Source organism: Orycteropus afer, unplaced genomic scaffold, assembly GCF_000298275.1.
Source record: "Orycteropus afer afer isolate SDZICR_OR568_19922 unplaced genomic scaffold, OryAfe1.0 scaffold00128, whole genome shotgun sequence".
Lineage (NCBI taxonomy): Eukaryota > Metazoa > Chordata > Mammalia > Tubulidentata > Orycteropodidae > Orycteropus > Orycteropus afer.
The window spans coordinates 8,494,511-8,507,315 of record NW_006921715.1 but is presented as its reverse complement, the minus strand read 5'-3'; the positions used below and the strand labels follow the sequence as shown (position 1 = coordinate 8,507,315).

Genomic DNA, 12,805 nt, shown 5'->3' with positions numbered 1-12,805 from the left:
ATCTACCTACCTAGATAGACAGATATAAACAGACAGACAGATAGGCAGACATAGACACTCTGGGGTACAGTGGTCAAGAATTCAAATGCCAAACAAAAGGTCAGTGGTTTGAATCCACCAGCCACCCTGTGAGAGAAAGATGAGGCCATCTGCTTCTGTCAAAGTCAAAGGCTTGGAAACCCTATGGGGGAAGCTCGACTCAGTCTTATAGGGTCACTGACAGTAGGAATCGACTCACTGGCAGTGGGTCTGGTTTGTGTTTTGCTTCTGTGAAGACTGACTGCCCTGAAAACCCTGTGGGTAGTTCTAAAGCCCAGAGGTGGCCCCCTGCCTTGCTCCTGCATCCCCTCCAATGTCCCAAGGCCCATCCTTCGTCCAGAATGAGAAAGCTCCACTCTTGGACCAACAGTCCTGGCCCTGGCCCTGGCATGGGCTCTGATGACCAGTGGGCTGTGTGCGTCACAGCCTCCACCAGACTGGCCTAGGGCACCTCACAGCTCAGAGCTGGCCTCAGGTGCCTCCCAGTGCCTCCCTCACAAGGAGACCCAGGCTGCGGCTACCTGGGCTCCATCCTGCTTCTCAGTTGTGACAACCCCAACACTCCCCCAGTTCACAGAGGGGTGGGCAAGGAGAGGGCCCTGGGGAGAGCTGCTTCCTGCCCCTCAGTCCTGGATGCTGACAGCCTGCGAGGCTTATGTTCAGCACTGTCATCTACTTACATTCCAGGAGCCCCTAAAGCACTCCTCGTGAGGCATGCACCAGGTACCAGTGCAAGAGGACAGGTTTCAGGGGAGGAAGGAAGGAAGGACTGCCACGTTAGGAGATGAGGGGGAGCCAGGGCTCTGAGGCCAGAACGGACTCAGGCTCTGGGGTCCTGCCCTGCCCCGCCCCCCCCCAGGGACTTGTGGTCCTGATGTTTGTCTAGGAGGCTGGTAAGGCAGCCATCAAGCTCTTTCTTGCTCTCTGACCCCAACTTGTCACTAACCTCCAGGAGCAATCAACACTGCTCCCAAGGAAGAAGCGGGTGAAGTGAGCCCCACCCTCCACTCACCAGGGCTGGGATCGATCTGATCAAGAGGAGGAGGGAAGACCAGCAGCCTCCGTGATGCCTCAGGGCCAGCCTGGGAGCATCCACACTGGTCTCTGTCCACACAGCAGTGTCCACAGCTACCCCTGCCCTGTCCCATGACTGTGCCCAGGCTCCCACCCTCTCAGCCACATGGGAAAGTCTCTGCACACAGGGCCCTCTGCAGGCAGAGTCAGCAAAATGCCTGCAAATCCTTCACAGGAAGGAGGTTTTCTGGAGAGAAAGAGCTTTGGAAGTGTAACGGGAAATAGCAGCCAAGAGGAATCTAAACCCCACACGCTGGGGGTACCATCTCAGGGAGGCACCACTAGGACCGCCCCCCACTCAGACAAAGCTCAATGAGAGGTGGCCAGCACCCATTGCTCCTGAACCCCACAGCACATGCTGTGATTGGCTGACCCCTGTACCTTCCTTCAGCAAGTCAGTGATGTCAGCCTGGTACCGGTTCCCCACACGGATCTCCCCCTTATCGGCCAACAGGGTCTTCTGCTGTGGATCGTAGACTAGAGAATAGAAGAAGAAATCCTGGAAAACACCAAGACACAGCGGGTCAGCAGGTGCTGTTGAGTACAGCAGTGTCCTCGCCCAGTGCCAGGGCACGGCCCCAGGACACACCCAGGAGCCTGGGAACATGGGTGGGCCAACAAGTTCCCCATACCCTCGAAACAAAGCCCATAGGGATGGCCGTGGGAGGGGTGAAGAGGGAACCAGCCTACTGTCCCAGTGGATGTCAGTGTGAAAGAACACCAAGGAGAAACGGGAAGGGCTCCAGAAAGGGCTGCTGCAGAAGACGGGGGGGGGGGGGGGGGGGGCGCGGTGCGCAAGCAGGACAACACCATCCCACACCACTGTCAGCAGCAACACTGAAAATTTAACCAAAGCAACTGCAACCGCCAGGGATGAGCTAACAGGTCTAGACAGGCCCTGGGGCGGTCACTACAGGAACCATGCTGGAAAAACAGCAGTGGCGGGCAGTGTTTCCCATGGCCGCCACCATCCTCCGGCTGTCAGCCATGCGCCTCTTCCAGCCATCAAGCCCCAGGGCTGTGTTCCTTGGGAACATGGAGCTGGTTCCCATCATTTAAGACACTGGCCACGTCTTCAACCGGCATTCCCACCGTTTACACCTGCAGTGGGCGTGTTACGGACGCACCTTTTTACACCCGCTGCCGACATCAGAGGCTTCCACCAAGCGCCTGCACATTGCTACCTGCTGCCTGGCTGGTCCTTTCCTGATTGTCTGCCCCTCTGCCCTTCTGAAAGCGATCTACTTGATGCCTGTTCTTTAGGGGCTCCCTGTAAAAGGTCACGTCCATCAGGTGCTGGCTGGAGCTGACTGGTACCAGCACCTCCCCGATGGGACGTGTGCTTCTCACGAGGCCTGCTCTTGGCTACTGGCCCTTGGCTGCCAGGCAGCGGTCACCCTAGGCCTGCGTCGAACCTCCAGGTCCCTCCTTCACGTCTTAATGCTTATGAGACACGTACTATTTTCTATCCCACAAGCCATGGTCTTGCTGGGTCTGAGCCTGCTGCCGTTTCTGCCGACTCGGCTTCTTTTGCTTTACTTTGAGCCTGTCTCTGTTAGAACTTCACCTGCGAGGTTCTGAGGTGTGAGCTGAGGACAGTGGGCAGGCCTGAGAGGTATGTCCCATCCCAAGTCTCTTTAGATTACACACTACAGACCATTTACCAGCTCACTGGAAAAGGCTGAATCAGGCAGTGGGAAGGCTTCAGGGCACCCAGGAGCCCCAAACAGCAGCTTAGGGTTTTTCATCACTTAATCATTAGTCACTTCCTAAACAGACAAGTGAACAGCAGGAATCAGAGGACACCTGGACCCTCGCCCCCAGGAAGACAGGATCCCGGCATACATGTACGTATGTGTACAGCACAGGCAGGCTTCCTACAAAGTGGGTCATGCCACGTTTGCTCTTCTGCTCACGAGTGTCTTTGTGTGTCTCAGACACGTTTCTGCACCACCGCCTTCACGGCTGCCCAGAACTTCCTCAGAGGCTCCTTCACTAAGGAGCTTTCTGAAACACGAGCAGGACCTCTCATTCTCCAGCCTCTGCTCTCACCTGGACAAGCTGTCTGGCTCCGACTTCTTGTGAAGTTGGCCACGTACAGCTCTTTTTACTCTGTGCTCCTGGCAGCCAGAGAGGTCTTTGGAGCCCTTCCCTAAGCATGCCAAACTCTTGGCATAAACTCTGCCTAGACACCCCCCCCCCAGCCCTTGCTGGCTGAGTTATTTTTCAGGACTACTGCAGACACTATCTCTTCATGGAAGCTTCTCCTAACTCCCGAGTTAGGGTTCTGGGCCCACAGCACCACTGGACCATTAGTGCCTGCTCACTGTCTGACTTCCCACCCGTCATCCACCATCTACTCCCACCTACTCATTCACCCAATCATCTGTCAACCACCCACCCGCCCATCCACCTTCTAGCCAGTCACTCACCATCCACTCACCCACCATCCACTCACTTACCCACTCATTCATCCAATCATCATCCATCTACCATGTCATCAACCACACAGTCACCCACCCACCCACCGTCCATCTGTCCACCATGCATGTCCTACTGACACTTACAATGAGTTAGGCTCTGTGTGAGTTGGGGACTATGGTAGCCCCTCCCCACTACAGAGCCACAAGTCTCACTTGGAGTTGGACACCAGAAGGCAGTCAGAACCCCATATGAAAAGTCATGAAGGGAACATGAGGCTGTGAGGCTGCAGGGCCAAGCAGGGTTCATGGAGGTCCCCAGGATGTAGAGTGACATATGGCCAGAAGCTCCCCCAAAGTGAGCATCCTTTCTCGCAGAGCCCCAGAGAGAGGACGCCAGTGGCTCCTTGGGGACATGCACAGAAAGGAGCATCTTCTGGAGTAGCCTGGAGAGGAGGCAGGGATCTTGGGCCACAAAGCGCCCGCAGGGTGAGCAGAGCGCCGCACTACACCGAGGCCCCAGCTGCGGGCACATATTCCCCAGGCGATGGAAGACACAAAAGCCTCTTTGCCAACCCGGTGTTTTCTGAAACCACCCCACATCCCAGTAAGTAACCAAGGGACTCCAGCTCTGAGACCCCACCTGGCCCTGGCATCCTAAGCTCACTAGTAGCTGTTTCTCCAGATCCTCAAGGCAGTGGCCTCAGCAGCGACACCCTGCACCCTGGGGACATGTGGGGATGTTGGAGGGGTTTCTGGCGGTCACAACATGTGGAAGGACTAATACCCCCCAGTGGACAGAACAGCACCCCCACGGAGCCATGGCGCCAAGGCTCGCAGCCATGCTGGGACAGTGCCCCAGGTCCTCAAGGCCAGCAGGAGCCAGCAGGGCTGAGTCTCGCTGCCCCTGTGATGGTGGAGCATCTGAGCCAGACACCCAGGTTAGGTGCCTGTGTCATGGCTGTGCTATGTGCTGAGCCCACTGCTGGCCTGTGTCCACTGAGTCCCCAAGGCTTGGAGGTGGCAGGAAACGCCTCTTGAAGACCCCACTAGTGCAGCTGAGGTGGCTGCCTGTCCACATGCTCACTGGGGACAGTGTTTGGCTTGACGGCCCCGAGTGCCCAGCTCAATCTCCAAAAGTCTTGTCATCACCACCACAACGCCTCACCCCCTGGACACAAGTTCTGGGTTGATACCATTGGGTGTGGGCACCATGGCCACCCATCTGAAAAGGAAATAGCACCCTACCTCCTTGGCCACTGTGAGACCATAAGGGGTCCCAGCTCCCAGCAGACATGTGTTGACTCTGAATTTGTCACTCACTGCCCTCAAAGACAGCCCGCTCTACACCAGAGAGTGGTGCTGGCTGCGTCCCCAGGAGGATCCCTGCCCAATCATGTTCCACCCACAGGACGCCATGCGCAGTATCCCTGCCGGATGTGCAGGCCCTCCTGGGGTGAGGGGGTAGACATGCCCAGGTCAGTTATGCTGGAAGGAGACAGATGCCACTGCAGGGGACAGGGATGCAGAGAGCAGGCAGGATGCTGACCAAGGACAGTGACCACGTGACTGTGGTTCCTGCCCTGCAGGTCAATCTTGCTCAGGGGGAAGCTGAGCCTGGGCTGCAGGAACTCCATGGGCCTCACCTCCCGTTCCAGGTAGGACTTGAGTGACTCAGTCTCATTGAGAAGTGTGACGCTGCACTTGCCCCTGGAAGAGACAGGTGGGCGTCGGGTGGTGGCCCTGGGTGGCCCACAGCATTAGACAGGTACACACAGACACACATATAGATTCAGAGAAGAGACAGGCGGGCATCAGGGGTGGTGGCCAGGGTCCCTGCGCCCCTGGGTGGCCCAAAGCACCAGACAGATACACACAGACACAGAGAGGAGACAGGGGCGTCAGGGCGGTGGCCCGCAGCCCCACCTGATGTGGGTGGCAGGCAGGGACTCCAGCTGCCGTGACAGGAACAGCTCCCGGTGCCGCAGCTGGTGCTTGAGCTTCTCGGGCAGATCTACCACCTCCGGGTTCTCCATCTCCTCCTCCATGTCCCCTGAGGACACAGGCCGCCGACACGTCCTGGGGATGCCCAGGCCCCATGCCAGTCCTACCCCCAGTGGATGCTCGGCACCCAGGCTGCCCCAAAGCCTGCCCCCACCCCAGACAGTGGGGGACAAAGAGGGAACAAAGAGGACAGAGTGGGAGAAGCAGGAAAAAAGGAAGAAGAGGACTGACCATTACCACACACCCGGCCCATGGACGCCTCTCTGTCTGAGGTCCCACCCCAGTCCCAGGGGCCACACAACCCCAGAGCCCACTGGGAAGCCCTGCAGCTGGGCGCCCAGCACACACACCTGCCCATGTACAGCTCCCCTCACAGTCCTACAGGGCTGGCCCATGGGACGCCTGGCTGCTCAGCCAAGGAGGGGCCGTGGCCCCTCGTGGGCCTACAGGGGTCAGTATGCAGCCACGGCCTGTCTCTGTCCCCAGCACCTCCAGGGCACTGAGGCACTTACCTTCCTCCTCATTTTCTGACCCAGGTCCGGTTTTATAGCACACTGACAAGGCTGGGTAACACAAACACACAGGGGCGGAAGTCAGAACAGTGTGCCAGGCAACCTGCCAGAGACTGGGCCAAGGGCATGTGGGGTGCAGGGCAGCTCCTGGAGGAAGATCTTGGGCCTGGGACAGCCCACCTGGGTGCCCTTGCCCCTAGCCGAGGCACAGAGCCTTGCAGCGGCTCCCCGAGGGTCAGAGATCATGGTGACAGGAAGAGGCTCTGAAGGGTGGAGGCATGAGCCTACTGGGTGTCAGGTGGGTCAGGACACCAGGGAGAGGCTCAGAGCATGGTTGGGGCAAGCCCCCCCACTGTGCTGGCTCTCAGGAGCGGCTGTTGGGTCCCCCAGGTCCAGCTACCCAAGTGTGCGCCCCAACTCTGCCCTCTTGGCTTGGGAACAGCATCCTGAATGCCCCTCTGCTGACCCCCTGTGGCTGCTGTGGGAAGTGCTGGCTCCACGTCCACCCTGGTGGGTGTCAGAGGATGGCTGAGGCAGGCAAGCTCATGACAGGAAGGCCCCTCGTCTGCTCAGGGCAGCCCTGCTGGGTGACTCGTCTTAGGGTCCCCCCCAGGCACTCTGCCCCCATCCTCCATCCATCACAAATGAGGGGGCTGAGACCCTCCTGGCAAGGGACGGGGGGCTGAGACCCTCCTGGCAAGGGACGGACGGGGTTCAGGTAGGTGCAATTGCTTCTCCTCACGACTGCTTATGGTCCCAAGTCTGATCCTGGGAATTAAGCCAGGCCACAACAGGCAGGACATCTCTGGGGACCCAGCACCCGGCTCCAAGGAGGACCAGGTCCTACCCCAGGAGAGCTGGCTCTGCCCCAGCAAAGACCCCAGATGTGGCCTTACCCCAGGCTGCCCCCCTCAGCCCTTGATCCCTCAGCCAGCATCCCCGTGCCGTCAGCACTGCCTGAGTCTCCCAGGAGCCTGCCTCCTACCCCCCGAGGCCCACGGCCAGCATCTCCTGGCTGCTTCTCCAAGGGACGCCAGCCAGGCAGGTCCCCCAGCCCTCCCACCACACCGCCAGCCCCAACCAGGGCACCCCCACTGCACCCAACCTGCGCTCTGAGCTGATGTGCAGTGGGCCCTGTGCCACACCCACCACCCAGCTGGCCCCACCCACATTAGTCGGTGTATGTTTAAAACATACAGACAGACATACACCCAGATACAGAGACACGAACAGACACACATACACCCATAAACATACAACCAGATACAGAAAAACATACAGATACAGAGACACACATAGACACACACACATAGAGAAAGACATAAACACCCAGACACACACAGGCATACAGATAAACACTGAGACACACACACACACACACAGATTTAGAGATACAGACAGACACAGATGCACATCCCGATACAGATACACACAGAGATACACACATACACACAGATAGAGACACACACACACACGACCAGACACCCAGATACAGACAGACACACACATAAACACACACCCAGATACAGAGACACATACATGCAGGGATACACATATAAACACACACTCAGATACAGAGAGATACATACACATAAACATACATCCAGATACACACAGACACACAAATACACACCCAGATACAGAGACACATACATGCAGGGTTACACATATAAACACACACTCAGATAGAGACACACAGGCATACAGACATATAGTGAGACACACAGACACACAGCTACAGACACACACATAAACATACTCAGATAGACACACATAAACATACACCCAGTTGCAGAGACATACACACACAAACACATCCAGCTACAGAGACACACACACACAAATACACCCCCACATAGGCACACACACCCAGAGACACAAACGCACATAAACACACAACCAGATAGAGACATACACACACTCAAATAGAGACACATAAAAACACACCCACACACACATACACCCAGAGACACACACATACACATAAACACACCCAGATACAGAGACATACCCAGAGACACACATAAACACACACACAGCTCCAGACATACACACACCCCCACATACACACACCCAGACACAAACACACATAAACACACACCCAGATACAGACACACACTCGAACAGAGACACCCATAAACACACACAGATACCAGACACACACAGACACCCAGATACAGACACACACATGCACAAACTCACACCCAGATACAGAGACACACACAAATACATAAAGGCACACAGATACACATGCACTTGACATCTACATACAGAGACACACAGCGCGCACACACACACAAATGCAACCAGACATACATTTGACACAAATGACACAGTTGTGTACACACACATATATACAGACACATGTGGCACAAGCCTACAGCTCGGCTTTGGCATGGGACGTGCCTGACCTCCCACAGCAGGTTTCCAGGGATCAGGTGGGGCTCTCCCCCAACCCCCAGCGCCAACGCAGCCCTCCGGAGCATCTATCCTGCGTGCGGCCTCCCAGGTCAACCACAGGTCCAGACCCTGCCTGGCCTCTGGACCCCTCAGACCCCTCCAGGCCCACAGACACAGCTGCCCAGCCCGAGAACCCGGCCTGCTCCACACACAGAAGGGAAGGACCATTCAGCAACCGCTACATGCCCTCTACTGCAGGCCCAGTTGTCACAGCAGCTGTCTGTTACATGGGCCTCCCCACAGCATGGCCCAAGCGGCATCCTGGCACAGGCCACAGCGGACAGGGCCCCTTCCTGATGCCCAGATGTCAGCCCACTCCGCAGGGCTCTAGCCATGGCCTGCCCCTCAGAGCCACATGGAGTGTGGACCTGAGACCCTAGCTTCTTTTCTGATGACCTGGAGAATACAGGGCTTGCTGGGGCACAGGTTTGTGGGCAGCAATCCGGGGCCACTGCATCTCACCCCTGAATCTCCCGGGCCTAAGGGCAGCTCCCTTGTAGGCCACTGGAGAGGCAGCCCTGCACTGGGGGACATATCAGTTAAGAGATGCCCATGAGGCATACCACCCAAAAGCTCCACCACAAAGCAGGTGGGCAGAAAAGGTGCCTGGACCTGGGTCCCAGCTCCCATGAGGCCACCCAGGGCCTCTGGGCCAGCCACACCCATGCCCTCACCCTCAGGTTCGACTTGAGAGCACATGTGTCCACTCCCAGGAGCTCTCAGCTCCTCTATCCAGCTGGGCACAAGCTTCTTGTCAGTACAGGGCTGAGGGGTGCATTTCAGGGCACCTGAGGCTGGTGCACGGCCTGACTTGGTGAGGGGGAGAACAAGGCCCACGCTTGGCCCCAGGAACACCCAGCCTACAGGGCCACACCTCCCTGAACCACCACCTCGGATGTTGGAGGGAGGTCTGCAGGCCCCATTGTGCAGGGCCTTCCTGCCTGACCCCCACATTCCAGGGGCCCAGGCAAGGCTGGCACTAACCAACCCGGAAGGCTGGTTGAGGGCAGGTGCCTGCTAACCCACGATGAGAAGAGTCACGGCCAGTGTGCAACGCACGGGGCCCACGCAGCCACTCTATCCACAGGGCAATCACTGCAGACTCCAGCCCCAGGGCCCCAAGCTTGGGTGGATGCACGCCCAGGCTGATAGGCCACCCTGCGGGGTCTCAGTCATGTACATGGGGGATGCAGCCCCACCTGCGGCCCCACCCCTCCAGAGGTCGAGGGCTCCTGTCTGGAGGGATGGAGGCAGAGCTGCTTAGAACACACCAAGTCGGTCTCTTGACGCCACAGGGAGCTGGGAGCAGGGCAAGAGGGGCTGTACTCTCTGCGAGCAACAGCCAATAACAAGGGCCCTTCTGGTGAGGCAGCCGCAGGAGACCCGCCAGCACCCCTGCCCGAGTCTGGAGGTCCCACCCCAGAGCACCAGAGGGACAGGCCACACCCTACCCCAGGCTGGCAGACTGAACTCACTTGCGTGCTTGTCGGCCAGGGCGATGAGCGTGCTCGAGATGTCTCTGCGTCTGTAGAAACACACCACCTTGGCCTCCACGTTCCCATTGGCCGTCTGCAACAGCAAGGTGAGCGTCTGAGCACACGCGGGGGTCCCACAGGGCACCTCTGCCAAGGGAACACCCACCGCCCTCATACCTCCCAGTGACGCAGGGCCACCTGCACCCTGAGAACATGGGGCACAGAGAAGAGGATCCAGTGTGGAGAAGGCCCGGCTCCTGGCAGCCCTCAAACCGTGTGCTGGCCAGCATCTGAGCCCCTCACTTACCACCCCTCAGCACACTGCCCACCAGTGACCAAGAACCAGGCCCGGGGGGCCCAAAGGAGCAGGGCAGGTCCAGCAGTGTCATAGCCTCGCGACTAGACCAGGGTGGACCTGGGCTGAGCATTCCGGCCTCGCTGGAGAACCCAGCTCCTCCCCCAGACCTCACTCTGCAGCTGAGCTTGCAAGCAGACCAGAAGGCGCTGACAGAGCACATCGAGAGGTGGGCAGACCACGGGGCTCAGCTGAACCCTTGCTCAGCCTTTAGCCTGGGAAGGCTGAGCAGCGACCCCGTCCCTGTGGCATGAGGACGCAGCACCATGTGCCACCTCTCTCAACCAGCAAAGCCTGGTGAGTGGCGCATCCTTCCTGTTCGTATCTCATTAAAAAACAGAAAAGCAAGTAAGTACCTAAGAGACTGCGAGCCAGACTCTAACAGATCAGTGTGCACCAGTGTTCGCTGCAGCCACACGGTGGAACCCACCCAAGTGTCCGTGTACAGACGGTAGATAAGAACGACGTGGTCCATCCGCACAAGGGAGCACCACGCTGCCACAGGAGCAGGAGTCCTGGTGCACCCACCACACGGCTGAACCTTGAAAACATCACGCTGAGGGAAGGGAGCCAGCACAGCCAGACCAACAGTGCATGAAGCCAGAGCTGGGATAGCCAGGAGAGGCAAACTCATAAAGCGGTCACCAGGGGCTGGGGGATCCTGCAAGGGTGTGCCCACTCGTTGTTTGCGGGGGTGGTGGTGATGGGTACACAGCCCGGGGGACACAATTAATGTCACTTAATTATGTACCAAGAGAGGGTTAAAACAGCAAATTCTCTGTTATGTATATATTTCACCACAATCAAACTTCTTTAGAAAACAGAAAAGCCCCTTGGTGTGACTGGGAGTTAAACTCCCACGTGCTTCAAATACAGAAATCCAGTCCCTGAGCTGTGTAGGCCAACTCTCCAGGACCAGGGCAGATGCTGTGGATGCTGTTGCAGCTGTGTGCGTGAGTGCCTGACGCTCAGGGCTCCAGGGCTAATGACCGAAGGGGAACGAGAGCTCCCAAGCGTGCAGAGACTCCACTGGGTGAGGCACTTCAGAAAGAAGGCTGCTTTCCTTCCCCCCAGACGAGTGTGGCTTTAAAAACATTCTCATTCCTCGTGCGAGGATTCGAACCCATCCCGTGGTCCTTCAGGCCACGAGCATGTACAGCAAAGGAACAAAATCACCTTTCAGGCATTTGGCTCTCAGTCACTCACTTCCCTCAGGCCAGGAGTTCGCTCAGACAAACCTGGACTCAGGATCCTTGCCCACTGCGAGCCAGAGAACACAGTCAACTTTGCTGCTTCAAAAATTCACAGAAAACACTGTGAAACCATGCACAACATAACAACACTCACTCTAGTGTAGACCTTGAAACCGCACACGACACCCACAACACTCAGTCCAGTATAGACTATAAAATCACGCACAACACCAACGACCCTAACTCCAGTGTAGACCATGAAACCGCACACAACACTCATGACACTCACCCCAGTGTAGACCGTGAAAATGCACACAACACCCATGACACTCACTCCAGTGTAGATTGGGAAACCGTGCACAACACCAACGACACTCCTTCCAGTCTAGACTCTGAAACTGCACACACCACCACCAACACTCACTCCAGTCTAGACCACAAAACTGCACACAACACCAACGACACTCAGTCCAATGTAGACCAAGAAACCACACACAAACACTGACAACATTCAGTCCATTCTAGACCATGAAACTGTGTACAACACCAACAACACTCACTCTGGTCTAGACTGGTGTGATGGTTATGTTTGTATGTCAACTTGGCTAGGCCTGGCTGAGTGGCTGGGCAGCTGGATGTAGTATTCCCCATGACGAGACTGGTAATCAACTCCATGGTGGAATTTACTGGGACCAGCTGAGTAGCTGCCTTTGGGTATGTGGTCTGCTTCCTGTATATAAGGAGAAGCTTTGAGAATGGTCTCTAGCCTTTGGCACACTCGGACCCTGCATGTAGCCGTGTCATTGCTCAGCAGCCTGCTATGCTCTGCCGACCTTGGGACTTACCGTGGACCTAAGTTAATGGCCTGCCGTGTGGATTGGTAACATCGGGACTGTGCCTTTTTACTTGTCAACCTTGGGGCTTCTTAGCCTTAGCAGCCAACAGCTGTCTAAGTGAAGAAATGCCTCTAGCTCCAGTGGGCCAGGAGCAGGAGGCAGAGCTGGACCCCAAGGTGGAAGGCCTTTCACCCAGCCTCTAGAGCTTGGCACTTTGAACTTGGACTTAAAGCCTCCAAATTGTAAGAATAAATACCTGTTTATTAAGGCCATCCCATTTATGGTGTATTCCTGTCAGAGCGGCACTAGGTAACCAGAACAACCAGGAAACCACGCACAACACCGACAACACTCAGTCCAGTCTAGACCAGGAAACCGCACACAACACCGACAACACTCAGTCCACTGTAGACCCTGAAACCGCACACAACACCGAC

General features: G+C 56.8%; 1 protein-coding gene across 1 annotated transcript in view; it reads right to left on the bottom strand.

Annotated features, from left to right (window-relative positions):
• Positions 1–12,805, bottom strand: part of MTA1 (metastasis associated 1) — a 52,880-nt gene that overhangs the window by 15,337 nt on the left and 24,738 nt on the right. The window contains exons 4-8 of the mRNA XM_042781499.1: positions 9,985–10,078; positions 6,050–6,100; positions 5,460–5,586; positions 5,180–5,243; positions 1,495–1,612 (exon numbers count right to left, since the gene is read on the bottom strand). Coding sequence (XP_042637433.1) covers positions 1,495–1,612; positions 5,180–5,243; positions 5,460–5,586; positions 6,050–6,100; positions 9,985–10,078 — 454 coding nt within the window. The remainder of the gene's footprint in view (positions 1–1,494; positions 1,613–5,179; positions 5,244–5,459; positions 5,587–6,049; positions 6,101–9,984; positions 10,079–12,805) is intronic.